We start from the raw sequence: 16953 nt of genomic DNA on the forward strand, positions 1-16953 counted from the left end.
CTGCCCGGAAGACCCACTCGCCAGCACTGCACAGATTCTGAGGGGCTGTGGCGTCAGCTAAGCATCAATGCCGGCAAGAAGGAAATCATGAGTGAGGATGAGGACGCACGTGTCCAAAGAAGATGACAACTTCACCACATCAGATCCGCCCAGGGCTTCTGAAGAGCAACACGGCCACGTCCTGAGCCAGACTCCTACTATGGAGCCCGCCCTGTGCTTGGAGGAACTTTCCTCAGCGTCCCTTGTCTCCAGCCCCAGGTACTGGGAGCATCCCTTCTCCCAGTTCTAACCAGAAACCTCCCTGGACGATGCAAACATTCCCTGGGGCACAATCACCACGATGAGAATCACCGAATTTACTGAACAACTGGAGACATCCACAGACCCCAAACATAAATGCTGCCCAGGGTCACAGAGGGTGTGGCTGGACAGGGAAGAGACGCTCACTCCCACACGTGCTCAGCCTCCGACAGCTTCACGACGGTGGCTGGAGCAACCTGAAGCCATCCACATCAAGTCGCCTCACGCCCTCATTTCCTGAGTTCGCCACCAGCTCCTGTTCCACGGCCAGACGAGCCCGTTTCAGACCCAAATCCAAACCTTCTCAGGATTTACCCTGTTTGGCCGTCAGTCAACAGGGCTCTGGAGAAAACAGCTGCCATGTTCACATCTCGGTCCCTCTCCCTTCAGGGGTCCACAGAGGGACCCTCGGCGGCTTTCTTGTCCCTGCCCTGGCTCCCGAGCAGCTGCAGCATTCGCCAGGGTGACCTCGATCAGCCAGCATCACTCACCCATCACCAGACGAGAACCACAGCACTCCCAAGACAGCCTCATTCCTCGGAGCTCAGGATCAGAAGGGCAATGAGGACACACGCACACACTTACCAAGGTGGCTGTGCCTGGCTGACGGGAGGCTCGACTAACTGCACGCTCCAGTTCTTTCTCTATTATAATCAGTTAACTTAAGGCCCGGCACGGTGGCTCATCCCCGTAACCCCCGTGCTTTGAGGGGCCAAGACAGGGGGACTGCTTGAGCCCAGAAGTTTGAGACCAGCTTGGGCAACACAGGGAGACCTCGTCTCTGTAGAAATACAAAAAATTAGCCACACACGGTGGCATGCCCTTATAGTCCCAGATACTCAGGAGGCTGAGGTGGGAGGATCGCCAAAGCCTGCGAAGGTAGAGGCTGTAGTGAATCGTGATTGCACCACTGCATTCCAGCCTGGGAAACAGAGTGAGGTCCTGTCTCCAAAAAAAAAAAAAAAAAAAAGAAAACAAAATTGTTTAACCTAGCTTTGAGAAACTTGAATGAATGAAAAACTGAATTTAAAACAATCGCATAATAAATCACCAGTCCCTCCAAGGGAAGTCAAAGCGGGTGGAACGGATCATTTGTGGGGTGTTTGCCTCACGTATTTTGGTTTTCAAATTTTGACCCTACACATTTGTTACAGATTTACATTCTGAAAAAACAAAAAAAAAAACCAAGTTATTCATAGCAGAGGAATCTGGAATTAAAAAGATAGATTTTCTTCATGCCTGAAAGTGTACATCACATACCACAAGGATCTATACTTTGTGTGGAAACTTCAAAATAAAAAAAGTCACGGGGAGATCAATACCAGCTTTGTCCCACATCTTCAGATGCTCAGCTAACTGCAGTGACTGCTCTCAAATTCTCCACCCATTCCCTCTGGGCAAGTTCCAGTTAGGTAACAATTAGGGAAAAAAGAAGCTTCAATCCCTCCCATTGCACACCCATCTTTCACAGAACCAAAAATCCAGCTGAAGCTGGTGAAAGAGCAGTGAAAGCCATGCTGGAATCCCCTCTGTGGAACAGACACTCATGTTCACGTTCCCAGCGCGAAGGTCAGCCCAGAGCCGGGCCAGCCCCGCAGCAGCAAAGCCGTGACACCCGTCACCAGGAGAACAGAAGCAATGTCTAGGTCAGAGATTAGTGACTGCCAAAAATACGGTGAAAGTTGCCCCCAAAGCCAGTGAACACGGGAAAACCTGAGCAGGTTTCCTTCGCAAAGAAATTGAAGAAAGTTTAAGATGCTCAGAAAAGCAAGAAAGGAGTGCTAAGCGTTACTTACCGTATGAGCTGTATGTTAAAAGCTTGTTTTTTTTATTTACCAGTGCTAGAAAGAAGTTTCATGCCAAGGGTTTACAAAAAAAAAAAAAGAAAAAAAAAACTTTGAAAAATATTCATGAGAACTAAGTCGCAGAAGAAAAATTAAAACTTGAGAATTACTGAAAAATTTTAGACATCAAATTTTTAAAAAATGAAATGCTTCCGGCATTAGGTATGGATCTTCAGACTCCCACCTGAATCACCAAGTGTGACACACAAACATGGGGACAGGCGTGTATTTCTTTTAGCCAGGAATGGCAGCACGTGCCTGTGGTCCCAGGTACTCGGGAGGCTGAGGTGGGAGGATCACCTGAGCCCAGGAGGTCGAGGCTGCAGTGAGCCGTGATCACACCACTGCACTCAAGCCTAGGTGACAGAGTAAGACCTTGTCTCACAAAGAAAAAAAAAAAACAAAAAACAGAAGAATATATTTCTATGTTTTATTATTGTCTCTTGGCAAAAAAACTAAACTAGCCCCAATATTGCCTTAGATGTAATTTAACATCCCCAGTTTACAAAGGGGAAAATGAGGTCAACAGCCAAGACCAAAGAGATAACAAATGCAATGGTGTGTGTTCAGGACAGTGACTACAATTACAAAATATTCAGTTCAATTTCTACCCTCAGCAGCAAGGCAGGGGTTCGTCATAATGGGTATTGGAAGCTCAACGAAAATTTAGGCTCAGCATTAAAAAAAAAAAAAAAAGCGGATTTTAATGCTGGTGCAATCACAGGAGACTGCGGCCCAGCCCTCCTCAGCACTGCAGGTACTCACAGGCACGCCCGGGGTCTTGGCCACGCTACGTCCCCGCCGGTGGCCACACAGAAGAGGCAGTAAAACTTTTTGGCAGTGAGATCAAAAATGTTCAGAGTCTAAAAACATACTTTCTAGGGGGAGAAAAGAACAAGAAGCTCTCATTCAGGGTGTTTGTAAAAGGCTGTTTCTAGCGCACTGGTAGATAAAAAGGGCCGGAGCCCTCAGTTTTAGCGTCAGCCGGCACCCGCCTGGTGGGGCGCACACGGACTTACGTCGGTGATAGTGTTCAGGGCTGTGTCTGCCCCGATGCTGAAATCGGAACCCGGCACATTGTTGGACACAGTAGCGGGAACCATGACCATGGGCACACAGAACTCCTCGTGCTTCTCCCGGGCGGCTGACAGCTCCAGGAGTCCCAGGTAGGCCTGTCAGACAAGCGTGGGAGTTGTGGGGCGAGAGGGAAGCAGGGAGGAGGGGGTCTCGCTGGGAGAGCCTCAGGGAGAGCCACCTCCACCACAGCACACAGGGAGCACAGTAGGGCGTCACGAAACCACTACGAGACCAACACAAAGTCGCGTTAAGACCACAGATAAGAATACAAGGATCAGCAGGTTCTAAGCACAAAGGGTGCAGGACAAGATCAGTGAGAAGACTAAACCCCTCATGGGTAAGAGTCTCATTTCTGAGGTTCTTACTTTGTTTTTATTTTTTTCTTTTTGAGATAGAGTCTCGCTTTGTCACCCAGGCTGGAGTGCAGCGGCGCAATCTTGGCTCACTGCACCTCTGCCTCCCGGGTTCAAGCAATTCTCCTGCCTCAGCCTTCTGGGTAGCTGAGACTACAGGCACCTGCCACCATGCCCGACTAATTTTTGTATTTTTAGTAGAGACAGGGTTTCACCATATTGGTCAGGCTGGTCTTGAACTCCTGACCTCAGGTGGTCTGCCCGCTTCGGCCTCCCAAAGTGCTGGGATTACAGGCGTGAGCCACTACGCCCGGCTGGTTCTTACTTTTTCTAAAAGTAAATGAAAAGGTTACCATGGGACTAATCTTCACTGAATAGAAAAATATTAGGGTCTATAGTCCAATATGTGATTTTAAACAAAATTCTAGGTATAACTACCTTACTCTCTAAGTAGCCACTGGACTCTGGACCCAAGAGAGAGAATGACTTCCACAAACCTGAAATACATCAAGAGCTCGCTGAATAGATGAGTCCCAGTTAAGGAGTCAAGCTTTTGCTTCTTGGGTGTTACTTTATTGGGAACTGGGTCACTCGTAGGCCACGTTTTACCACCCACTATTCTGCTGTTCAACAATTCTCCAGCGGCAGCTGGGTCTGGGAACCTATCATCTTGGATCGTGGCCAGTAGCCAACAAGTAGCTTAATGTTTAGCCAACACAGAGCGCGGCTCACACCTGTAAGACTGGCAAGCAGGTGAAGAGAGAAATGGAAATGTACCTCAAACCCGCCGATGATCAGTAGCGCGTTGATGCTGTGCGCGCGCATCTGCATGGCGATCTCCTCCAGGTACTTTCCCGGGAGAACGCTGAAAACAGCCAAATGGAGAATGACGTCAGACACCCCGAGCTCCATGCAGACTGCGGGATATCACGCCGGGAACCCGAGAAACTATGCTGGTCCCCACCCGGCCTCCCTCCCTCGTCTGTGGTTTTAAGGAGCGGTAAACGTTTGCCATTTCACGCACACCACTGTGGCTGGCAGACGGCAGAACGATCAGGAATCTCATCTCGAAACAGTGTTTTCATGAGAAAACGGAATAAAGCATTTCAGCTGATACCTTGACCTAAGAAGAACTCTGCTGCCCCATTAGAAAAAATAAAAATAAAAACTTATAATGATTAACAATAATTTTTTCTTTTTTTTTTTTTTGAGACAGAGTCTCACTCTGTCACCAGGCTGGAGTGCAGTGGTGCAATCTCGGCTCACTGTAACCTCTGCCTCCCGGGTTCAAGTGATTCTCCTGCCTCAGCCTCCCGAGTAGCTGGGACGACAGGTGCCCACCACCACGACTGGCCAATTTTTTGTATTTTCAGTAGAGACAGAGTTTCACCATGTTGGCCAGGATGGTCTCGATCTCTTGATCTGATGATCCACCCGCCTAGACCTCCAGAAATGCTGGGATGACAGGCATGAGCCACCGCACCGGGCTCGATAATTGTTTAAATGGAAATTTCCAGTTTCCAAATAACTTACGTATGCATTATCCACTATTGATCTCATTTAAAATCCCATCTGCTCATACTTGCTCTCCCTCCCCCGTGCTATCACCAATGGCACGTGACAGGGCTAACAAGTGCAACATCAGACTGTGCCCCCCTGGATCCCATCCCAAACCCACCCAAAGGTTTCAAGTTGATGGGAAGAAGTGAAGTACTTGTACTCTTGGTAGATTTGTAAGGCAAAAATGTTCAGGCCTGGCCATCAGAGCAGACAAATGGATGCAGCTAATTGCAAAATGACCCTGGCCCCTAAGGTGAGGTTTCTTAAGCCTCTTCAGGACAAGCCCAGAACAGCAGCGAGGCCTCTCTACATCCTCGAGCGCAACGCCCTGGCCAGCTTATCAAGCACCTGTGCCCGGGGAGTCGGCAGCCAGTCCTCAGCCCCAGGACGCACACCGAGGGATGCATCTGCCTCTACCTAGAGCTTTACAGTCTGGGGTACCGACATGCACAGCTCATGAGAACAGCTAGGAGGCAGCTGCTGAGCTAACCCAGCTCTGAGGCTTCCCAGCAGTGGCTGGGAGTACCAGGGTCCTGGCTGTAGAGCAAAGCAAAGGGTGCAGCTAACTCCCTTGGAACTATAAGCCGGAATTACATGGAATCCATCATTTATTACATTTGCCAAAAACCACCTTCCTTCCATATGAAATCATGATCTGCAGTGATGACAGATATTAACATTCACACCCCTGACATGATCAAAGGTGAGAAGAACTCAGGCTTCACCTACATTTGAAAATCCCATCGTCCCCAGCGATGCAGGGACGCAAGACTTACTACAGGTCCGAAAATGAGATTTTTAGACCAGAATTCCTTGGGTCCTTTCTTCAGCTGTGGAAACCTGAGCCTCAAGTCACAGCTGCTCAGGGCTACTGTTCCCACCAATGCTACCCGCTATCTAGGCTGCTTTAGGGTTTGCTTAGAGTGCTGTCTCCATGGCTCCGTGACACCACTCATCTTTATGACCTCCAAGTGGAGGCTTTAGGCTTGCCAGTTGACTCTTCAAATGAATGGAAATATGAATTAGAGGAAGGCATTCACAAGTTACCTCCTCATCTCTTTTGCGCCCTGGGATGCCTCCCCAGCTCCCTGGAACACAGGCAGTTCCACTGGAGGGAGGACCGATAACTACCTGCACCCCTCCCTCAGGGACGCCTTTACAGGAATCGCAAGTGGCATCGGCACCTAGCAATTCTCTTCCAGAACACGGCTCTTCCTTCTTCCTTAAAAGCAGGTCATAGAGTCAAGATTTGGAAGTTACCGTTTTGTCCCAAGGATGGAGCCTCCTTGGCCGGTCCAGCCCCCGACATCTGTCCAGCCGATTTCTTTGATCTAATGTGCAAACACAGAATGAAACAGCTAAAGTGAACAATGAAAGGCAAGTTAGAAAGTACTAAAAACAGCTTTCTGTGCTTTTTCAACAGGCTGCATTCAGGTAAAGATTTGAGAGGCAAGGCCAGGCGCGGTGGCTCATGTTTGTAATCCCAGCAATTTGGGAGGCCGAGGCGGGCGGATCACGAGGTCAGGAGATCGAGACCATCCTGGCCAACACGGAGAAACCCCGTCTCTACTAAAAATACAAAAAATTAGCCAGGTGTGGTGGCGGGCGCCTGTAGTCCCAGCTACTCAGAAGGCTGAGGCAGGAGAATGGCATGAACTGGGGAGGCAGAGCTTGCAGTGAGCTGAGATCACGCCGCTGCACTCCAGCCTGGACGACAGAGCAAGCCTCCATCTCAGAAAAAAAAAAAAAAAAAAAGATTTGAGAGGCGTGTGAGACAGCATTTATCGCGATGCCTGGATGAATCAAGGCGAGAAACAGAAGAACTGCAGAGAGGCTGCATTCTCCCTGCCTGTCAGGGCATCTGCATCTTACCCCCAGCCATGTGTGAGATACGTCAGCTCCCCATATCCTGCCACCGGCGATTAAAAGAAAAGTAATATGATGGTTTCTAAATTGGTAAAAGATTAAGGGAAAATTTCTTTTCTTACAAACTAGGGAGAAAAAAAGGAAAACAGATTACTAAGCAAACTAATGTAATCACAGAAAGAGAAAGAGGATGCCACTGCAAGGATGGCACGGCCGCAGGGAGAGAACCTGTGGGGCTTGAACCCCAGCTCCGAAGCTTCCGGTCGCGAGATTCCAGGTAAGTTCACGGATTTGGTGGACACACTGCTATGCTGCAGTGAGATCTCCAGGTAAATTACATTAGAAAAAAGATCATTCTATATCAAAAGGTAAATATTGTACAAGGTGTGTGTGTGTGTGTGTATATATATATTTGACAGAACCATATAAATCAGGCTTGTTTTTTTCACATAAATCAGTTTTGAAGGCAATATTTCTTTAAATAAAGCAAATACCAGTTTTAGGCCAATTAATCTTTACAAGTCTGAACCAGAAAGACGGGGAAACAAGACCCACCCAGGACAGAACGGTTCCTCATCCGGTTCCTGCAGCTGAGATGCAGGTGGATGGGCCAACATGGAAAGGGGCCAGCGGTGGTGGAAGGTGGATCATCTGTGTTCCCGGGGATGCCACTGGGCATCTCCCCCCCAACTCTCTGCCACTCCTCAGTCTCCTGGGCTGGGGTCTCCTCTTCCCACCCCACTCTTAACAATGGCGCCCTGAGGACTCGGTCCCAGACCTCCTCTCTCTCCTACCTGCACTCAGGTCCTCAGGGAAGCTCTGTGAGGTCTGTGCCTTTAACTATCATGGAGACGCTGAATCCTCCCAAACCCACATGCTGAGCTCACCGCTCCTGAAGACGCCGGGACACAGCGGCCTACTGCACATTTTTGGCCGCAGGACACACACCTTCACCCTGGCATCCCTAGTCCTGTCCTCGGCCACGGGACACACCTTCACCCGGCATCCCCAGTCCTGTCCTCGGCCGTGGGACACGCGCCTTCACCGTGGCCTCATGAGTCTCCACTCCTCATCCTTCCTGAAAGCAGTGTGTCTCAGGGCTTCCCGTCCTCTTAAGTTGCAACTCTACCCTTCCATGTGCTCAGGTCAGGAACAGGAGTGATTCTTGCCTCCTCTGTTTATGCCTGGGTGTACTTAGCAAGCAAATCCCACGTGCCCTCCGTGCCCTCAATATCTCCAGACCCTTGGAGGTTTCCTGCCACCTGCACAGTAGCCAGTCTGGACCCACCATCTCTTGCTAGGTGACTGCAAAGCCCCAGCTGGAAGCCCTGCCTCCTGCCTCTGCCTCGATGAACACCAGAGAGTCCCTTTAGAAAGCTCTTGGTATGGGCCAGTCCCCGCTCAGGACCCCAAATCTCACATAACATAAAAGCCAACCTCCTCAGGCTGCCCACAAACAAGCCAGCCCCGCCCCTGCAGTTCCCATCCTCACTCGCAGGCTGGGAGCCCACAAATAAGCCGGCCCTGGCCCTGCAGTTCCCATCCTCACTGCCCTGCGCAGGCTCGGAGCCCACAAACAAGCCGGCCCCGCCCCTGCAGTTCCCATCCTCAGGGCCCTGTGCGGCCTCAGAGCCGCTGCCCCTGTGAGCATCAGCTCCAGAGCATCCTTTCCCTCTGCCTGGGATGAGTGTCCCTTGAGGGTCCCAAGAGCCTCCTGCTCATCTTCTGACCTGCAGCCTGGGAGCACCTTCCCCAGCGTGGCTGTGTGGGGGAACTCCAGCAGGCCCTCCTCTGCGTGCCTCTGAGCACTGCTCACTGTCCAGAGAGCAGGGGGGTCCTCAGTCACTGTCCTCTCTCCCCGTCTAAAATGCAGTCTCCACAGAACCAGAGAGTTGTGCCTGCTGTGCTCACTCATTTAATTCCTCATCATAAGAACTCCACAAAGTAGGAGGCCGGGCACGGCGGGTCATGCCTGTAATCCAGCACTTTGGGAGGCCAAGGTGGGTGGGTCACCTGAGGTCAGGAGGTCGAGACCAGCCTGGCCAACATGATGAAACCCCATCTCTACTAAAAATACAAAAATGAGCTGGGCGTGGTGGCGCGTGTCTGTAATTTTGGCTACTCAGGAGGCTGAGGCAGGAGAATCGCTCAAACCCGGGAGGTGGAGGTTGCAGTGAGCTGAGATCACACCACTGCATTCCAGTTTGGGCAACAGAGTGAGACTTCATCTCAAAAATAATAAAAAAAAAGAATTTCACAAAGTAGGTATTTGTTGGCTAATCAGATAAACAAATAGCCACCAGTTCAACCCCCAGTCAGGAGCTCAGAATCCTGTTTCCAGTCCTCCCTGGTGCACCCAGCCCAGTTGGCATCCCTGTGCCTCAGTTTTCTTATAAGGAAAATGGGGATAACATCTTAGATTTAGTGTGAGGCTTAAATGGGTGAACACATGTAAATCCCGCAGAACAACTAGGTACAGCACACATCAAGAGGTGTTACCCGTGTTCACTAAGGTTTGTATTTCAGAGGGTGCTTGTGCACACCAGACACTGCCTACTTTCCCTCCAGTGCCCGGTTTAAACCAACCACAGCCTCCAAGACGACGCCACCTTCCTTCTCTCCTAATGTCAGGGCCATCAGACCCCAGAGGCACTGCCATTCCCCAGCACCTTTTTAGAAAATTCAAAAGCACATCACACCTTGGGCTCCATTTGAAGGCCTGAAAGCTATCTTAGGGTGAGATTTCACTCCAGAAGCAATGCCTTAAATAAGTAGTCATTCAGTCACAATGTCACAGGATCCTGGACTGAGGCGTGAAAAGGTGTGAGGGCCGTGGAGGGGCCCCCCATTCCACTGTGCTCGGAGCCAGGGTGTCTGCCCGCCGATGGCATCCTGCGTGACTCACCTGGCCCTTGGCGAAGCCATCAAAGCCATCGTAGATAGCGAGCATCCTGTGGCCGTCAGCAATGCCCACGCGCACAGCTGAGCGCACGGCCGCGTTCATCCCGGCCGCGGGCGCCCCCACGTTGATGACAGCCACGTTGCAATTGGTCTGCAAAACAGAAGGCGGGCGAGCACTGGGTCACGGGCACATGCGAGCTCCATTTGCTGCACACTGTGGCAGTGGCCCATGCCGTGGCAGTGGCCCATGCCGTGCCAGGCCTGAAAACCTGTGGCCTCATTCAGCGAGGCAGAGGCCATGAGGGGAGGCCCGCAGGAGAGGTTGGGGGCATCGTGGGAGGCTGGCCACCGACCTTTGGGATCTGATCGTCCGGCAGCTTGATGGCGAGTCGCTTGTAGGTGTTCAGGTTGCCCGCAAAGCTCCTAAAGGAAGAGGGTGTTGTTGGATCAGAGTTGGGAACACCACACACAACTTGGGGCTCATGCAGAGAAAAGCGGCTTATCTGCCAGCACTCAAATGTGTCTACCAACTATCTGGGCAGGAGGAGGAGGCCCCAGGATTCCACGCGCGCTGCAGAGCCCTTAACCACGACCCGCAGTGCTGTCCGTGTCTGGAGGAAATGGACTGAGAAAAGGGTATGCTTCTATACTTCACAACTTTCTCTTGCAAAACGAGGGCCACAGCCGGGTGCGGTGGCTCAAGCCTGTAATCCCAGCACTTTGGGAGGCTGAGGCGGGTGAATCATTTGAGGTCAGGAGTTCGAGACCAGCCTGGCCAACATGGTGAAACCCCGTCTATACTAAAAATACAAAAATTAGCTGGATGTGGTGGCACGCGCCGGTAGTCCCAGCTACTCGGAAGGCCGAAGCATGAGAATTTCTTGAACATGGGAGGCAGAGGTTGCAGGGGCTGAGATGGTACCACTGTACTCTAGCCTGGGTGACGGAAGGAGACTCCGTTTTTTGTTTTGTTTTTAAAAGGCCATAAGTCACCTTGTGCCTTAATCTCATTAGCTCCTAAACCACCACCACCTTGCCAAAAAGGACCAATGGCAACTTTAGAAAATGATTTCTCTCTAACCAGTCACCAGGGCCTGCTACTGCAAACGTGGTGCTGTGAGTCCTGCCTGACTTTCTGAGTTTTCATACTGACATGGAATAAGCACAACCCCTAGGCACATTTGCAGTGGCCAGGCCCGAGGGGTGTGTGTTCCTGACAGAGCGGAGCTTTCTCCAAAGCACTTCACCTCCCTCGGAGCCGAACCGCATCTTGAAATCTCCTCTCGTCCATCGCCTTCTGCACATCCTGAGTCTTTTAAAACAATGATGAAAAGAAGAAAGAATGTGTCAGAACTTGGTGCACCATGGATGGGGTGGGTGGAGGCTGGCTCGGTCCTTCCCACCAGCCCTCTCCAGTCTGACCCAGGCCACTGGCAGCCCCAGGGTTAATGGTCTAGACGACCGGCCACCAAGTATAACCTAATGCTGGTTGGCAGCCAGCCCCTCACTGCCCGGCTGTGAGGTCAGAGCCCTGGGGTCTGCTTAGCTCAGGAGGCTTCTGAGGAAAAAGAGGAGGTGTCACCTGCTGTTTATGGACACAACATTGTGAAGATTTAACCCAAGAGAACAAAGCCAGAGGAAATGAAATCTCTCAGGCATGGTTCTAAGGAATTCTCAATTTGATTATGGTGGGGAAAAACAAAACAAAACACACCAGCTCACTGGGGGATGCGGGACGGGAGTGAGGTCACAGCGGGTGGGGGAGCAGAGGGGCCCAGATGGATGCCCTGGGACACGGGGCTAGGAGTGATGCATGCCAGGCAGCCCCGGGCAACGTCAGGATCTCGGGGAAGTTCTTTCTCGTTCTAAACTTCAATTTCCTCCTCTGTAAGTTGAGAAAAATACTCCTACTTTCAGCAATCTCTAAGGTTATTCAAACATGTCAGACCCTCAGGAAGACGCCTGACAAACAGCAGGTGCACAGGTGCACAGTAGTGGCTCCCTACGCTTTAACAACAAAGCCACACAAGGTGGTTTCAATGTCAGGGCAAGTGACACCTACCATGATCATCTCTAGACAAGCAGAGACACGAGACACAGGCTAAAAATACATGTACTGCGTGTGGTTCAGTGCTCTGAGCCTTTTAAGCCTACTGCCTCTCACATGCACACAGGCACACACTAATATGCAGACACACACTACCTCGTACTCATACCAACATGCACACATATGCAGAAACATACCTGCACACACAGACATGCAGACACACGCTACCTCTCACATACACACACATGCATATAAACATACACGCACAGAGACATGCAGACACAACACCTCACATACTGACATACGCATATAAACACACTTGCACACAGGGTAACATGCAGACACACTCGCTCACACTCAAACATGCATACCCATGCATATAAACATATAAACACATGCAGACACAAACTACCTCACACACTCACAAACACACAGATGCATAAACCCGCATGTACGTGCATATACAGAGACACACATGCACACACTATACATACACACACAGACACAAGCCTTCACACACATACACACAAATACTATTTTCTCCCTTGGGCTTTTGGAAATTATGTTTCCAAGGTGACTTTCAACAAGTCCCTGACTCGATTGCTTCATGACTTCTTTGTGTGTGTTAAGAGGCCTTTACCTCAGGGTCACTGGAAAGACCCAACAAAACAGGAGCCACGAATGAACTCTGAAAAATAACAGCCGGCCGCGGGGGCTCACGCCTGTAATCCCAGCACTTTGGGAGGCCGAGACGGGTGGATCACGAGGTCAGGAGATCGAGACCATCCTGGCTAACATGGTGAAACCCCGTCTCTACTAAACATACCAAAAAAAAAAAAAAAAATTAGCCGGGCTTGGTGGCGGGCACCTTTAGTCCCAGCTACTCGGGAGGCTGAGGCAGGAGAATAGCGTGAACCCGGGACACAGAGCTTGCAGTGAGCCGAGATAGCGCACTCCAGCCTGGGCCACAGAGCGAGACTCCATGTCTAAATAAATAAATAAAAAATAAAATAAAATAAAACAAACTTCGAATGCAGCTAACTCCACAGTCACCTCCACTACTGAACAATGCCTGGAAAGCGGGAACTGCTTTTCCCTTTGTTCATTTGCAGGCGGCAGCTCCCTGGCCCGAGAAGGGTGGGTGCATCTTCGGGGGACCAGAGTCATCCCTGTGTCCCATCACAGACCTGAATGTCCTCGGGGATAGGAGGACAGGAAGTGGCTGAAACTGGAGAAGTTTGGGAAGGTCCCACCTTCCCCTACAAAATACCGCCCCGCAGATCTCTCTCACTCCCGCCTCCCTGCCACTCTGTCCACAGAGCTCTCACGCCCGCCTCCCTGCCTCCCTGCCACTCTGTCCACAGATCTCTCTTGCGACCGCCTCCCTGCCACTCTGTCCACAGATCTCTCTTGTGACCGCCTCCCTGCCACTCTGTCCCAGATCTCTCTTGTGACCGCCTCCCTGCCACTCTGTCCACATCTCTCACGCCCGCCTCCCTGCCACTCTGTCCACAGATCTCTCTTGTGACCGCCTCCCTGCCACTCTGTCCACAGATCTCTCTTGCGACCGCCTCCCTGCCACTCTTCCACAGATCTCTCTTGCGACCGCCTCCCTGCCACTCTGTCCACAGATCTCTCTTGCGACCGCCTCCCTGCCACTCTGTCCACAGATCTCTCTGCGACCGCCTCCCTGCCACTCTGTCCACAGATTCTCTCTTGCGACCGCCTCCCTGCCACTCTGTCCACAGATCTCTCTTGCGACCGCCTCCCTGCCACTCTGTCCACAGATCTCTCTTGCGACCGCCTCCCTGCCACTCTGTCCACAGATCTCTCTTGTGACCGCCTCCCTGCCACTCTGTCCACAGATCTCTCTTGCGACCGCCTCCCTGCCACTCTGTCCACAGATCTCTCTTGTGACCGCCTCCCTGCCACTCTGTCCACAGATCTCTCTTGTGACCGCCTCCCTGCCACTCTGTCCACAGATCTCTCACGCCCGCCTCCCTGCCACTCTGTCCACAGATCTCTCTTGTGACCGCCTCCCTGCCACTCTGTCCACAGATCTCTCTTGTGACCGCCTCCCTGCCACTCTGTCCACAGATCTCTCACGCCCGCCTCCCTGCCTCCCTGTCCACAGATCTCTCTCACGCCCACCTCCCTGCCACTCTGTCCACAGATCTCTCTCACGCCCGCCTCCCTGCCACTCTGTCCACAGATCTCTCTCACGCCCGCCTCCCTGCCACTCTGTCCACAGATCTCTCTTGCGACCGCCTCCCTGTACTTTGTCCTTCTGCAGCGCCTGGTGCACTGGGGCCACCTGGAACCTCTTCGACTGTTGGGATCCCAACACTCTAGACCCACCTCAGGGGAGGTTACAACTACGTGCCACAAGGACGGATGGTAACTTAGAAAACCAAAGAGTGAAGACAGCGCAGGTTCTGCAGGTGTGGGTGAGAACACAAGCCTGCTCCCTCCCCATGGGCAGCTCACCCCCTTCTCAGAAAGGCTGTGTAACCCAGCGTGCACCGACAAGACACCCAAGGTGCCCAGGCTGGCCCGACAAGCAGCGTCTGTCCCCAGCTGCCCCTGCCCCGCCTTTGGCCGTGGGCTGCCCACTCACCATCTGCACGCACTCCATCAGTGGCAGGCGCACGGCGTGGTTCCCGTTCAGCGACACGACGCAAGCTGGGGTGTCCGGGGTGGCCTCTAGCAAGGCGATGACCGCCTCCACTCCCATGCGGCTGGCCTGGAAACCAGGTCCACGTGGGTCGGGGCAGCCCCCCGCCCTGCCCCGTCCCTGTCACCTCCTGCTATCTTTCCATGACCTCCAGTGATCTCAGTCAGGTGCTCACAGCCCTCCCCACTTGCAGCCCAACTCTTCAGAGCAAAGCGATTTCCACTCCTTTAGAACTGGCAAGATGGGAACAGAGGGGAGGTCAGGGCCAGACGGAGAGCAGGAGTGTTAAGAGCTGAGTTTGTACTTGGGATTCCTGCTGCCCTGAGTCAGTTTCCAGAAACCCACACAAGGAACACAGCCTTTCTGCCCTGGGGTGTGTCCTCTGGGGTCCACGTCATCCTAACAGCAGGCACTGCCTTCCCACACTAGAGAGCTCTCCCCACATCTGAACGGCTGTACGCCTAGAGACTGGTCTGCACCAAAGGTCTCAAGGATCGTCAAGGCGAGGGCCGGGCCGCTGGCATCTCTGGGGGAGCATCCTGCCAGCCTCTGTGGCCAGCTGGTGCCTGCGCCTCTCCAGAAACACTTCCTCCTAGAGACCCTGTGAAGATGCCCAACCCTCCCATCCTCACCAAGATCCTGTCGAATGCCGAAGGGGTCCCTCCTCTCTGCACGTGCCCGAGGATGGTCACACGTGTGTCGTAGCCCAGCTGCGTGACGACGAGCTGCAAGGAAACGTCTCGTTAGGACGCGGAACCGTGATGCGGACACAGCAGCCCAGATCTGGAAGCAGGTACTGGGCACTAAAAAAGGGTTTTCGCTCTTTCTTCAGATCTAAATGGGAAAAGTTATTTCTAAATTTTGTTTCCTAGCAGAACATTTAGTATATATAACAGGCAGCTGAAACTCGGTTTTAAAAATAATACTTTTGTTACCAAAGAAAACCTTGGCTCGCACCTAGAAAACGAATGCAAGTCACATGTTTGGTGCTTTAACAACAACAACAAAAAGTTTCAGTAGCTTGCATTTAAACTATTACTTATATTTTACAAAAATGTAAACATTTTCCTTTAACCAGCTTAAATTTGTTTAGCTGTGATTTGACAGCACAACCCAGTCTAATCAAGGCACTGCCCTCGCCCCACCCCACGGGCACGCTGGCCCGGTGACCTGGAGAGGCCACTGACTGTCTCTGGAACTCAGCTTACTCCTCTGTAAGAAGAGTGGGGCTGGGCTACATGAATTTCATGGTTCCTTCTTGGTCCACTGTCCTGTAATTTAATTATAATTAAGTGGGAAATAAAACCTTTGCCTCAACTTTATGGATTACCACTTATAAATATTGGCAGATGTCTTTCCCAGGTGTCTGTCACCGTTTCATATCCAGAGACATGTTTTGCTCCTTAACTGACCATAACAAAGCACAATAAAGAACACGACTTACAAAGGCAGGTGGGGATGTCTTCTGCCCTGTGGCTGCTAGAGCCAGAGCCCGTCCCCAGCCGTCTACAGCAGGAGCCCAGCCCATGGCATCAGAGTCCTCTCCAGATGGGCGGGCACTGAGCAAGCCCCAGGGCATGAAGCCTGCCAGAGCCCGTCCCCCGGCAGGGCCACGAGGACACAGCAGCTTTCTTTGTAAGAATGCGCTCAGCTGATGCTCTGGGTTACGGGAGGGCACAGGGAAGAGCAAGGCGCCGCCTTTTCCCACTGTGGCAAACAGAAGCCCAGGTCAGCTGCCAAGTGTTCAGTCCTCATTCTCAGAGCAGCTCACGTTTAAGAGCCAGAACACTCTATTCCAAAGAACACGTGTGACCACTCGAGCTGACCTCCTCTATGTCTGCTGGGGAGTCCCGGAACCTCTAGGGGCTCGGCAAGAGGGGACGCAAGCGGAACGGGCTCCCAGGAGCGGGCACTGCGTGTTTCCCATGCTGTCCAACTTCTGAGTTGTTATGAAAATGTTTTAAATATCAAGGATAAAAAGTTAATAATTCAGTGTTCTAAACCAAGCCTGCGCATGATGCTAACCTCCCCTGCTTCCAGTCAGAAACCAAGGGAAAGTGAACAGCTGCACGCACTCACCTCTTTGATTTTCTCAGAGGTAATGGGTTTATTTTGGGTATCAATTGCTCCTTCAGCCACAATAATAATATTCAGCCTTTTTTTCCGGGCACGGTTCTGCAGGCACAGAAAATTAAAGCTCTCAAATTCCTAATCCCATTCTTAGCAACAACTGCAACAAAACCACAGAAATCTGTCTCAGACTGAACTAGCCTCTTTCTGGGCAGGAATCTTTGCCCAGCTTCCTAAGAGCTGCTTCCCAATGACATCAGA

At 51.7% G+C, this 16953-nt stretch overlaps 1 protein-coding gene across 2 annotated transcripts in view; it reads right to left on the reverse strand.

Moving 5' to 3' along the window:
* The window catches only part of PFKP (phosphofructokinase, platelet), a 68704-nt gene that overhangs the window by 13626 nt on the left and 38125 nt on the right, over positions 1-16953 (reverse strand). Inside the window, exons 8-16 of one of the 2 annotated variants that reach the window (XM_033209450.1) lie at positions 16702-16797; positions 15255-15347; positions 14566-14691; positions 11149-11213; positions 10255-10324; positions 9906-10052; positions 6395-6465; positions 4352-4439; positions 3164-3316 (exon numbers count right to left, since the gene is read on the reverse strand). In XM_033209450.1, the coding sequence (XP_033065341.1) occupies positions 3164-3316; positions 4352-4439; positions 6395-6465; positions 9906-10052; positions 10255-10324; positions 11149-11213; positions 14566-14691; positions 15255-15347; positions 16702-16797 (909 nt within the window). The remainder of the gene's footprint in view (positions 1-3163; positions 3317-4351; positions 4440-6394; positions 6466-9905; positions 10053-10254; positions 10325-11148; positions 11214-14565; positions 14692-15254; positions 15348-16701; positions 16798-16953) is intronic. The other variant, XM_033209451.1, reaches the window with a different exon arrangement.

Source organism: Trachypithecus francoisi, unplaced genomic scaffold (genome assembly GCF_009764315.1).
Source record: "Trachypithecus francoisi isolate TF-2019V2 unplaced genomic scaffold, Tfra_2.0 Lachesis_group9, whole genome shotgun sequence".
NCBI lineage: Eukaryota > Metazoa > Chordata > Mammalia > Primates > Cercopithecidae > Trachypithecus > Trachypithecus francoisi.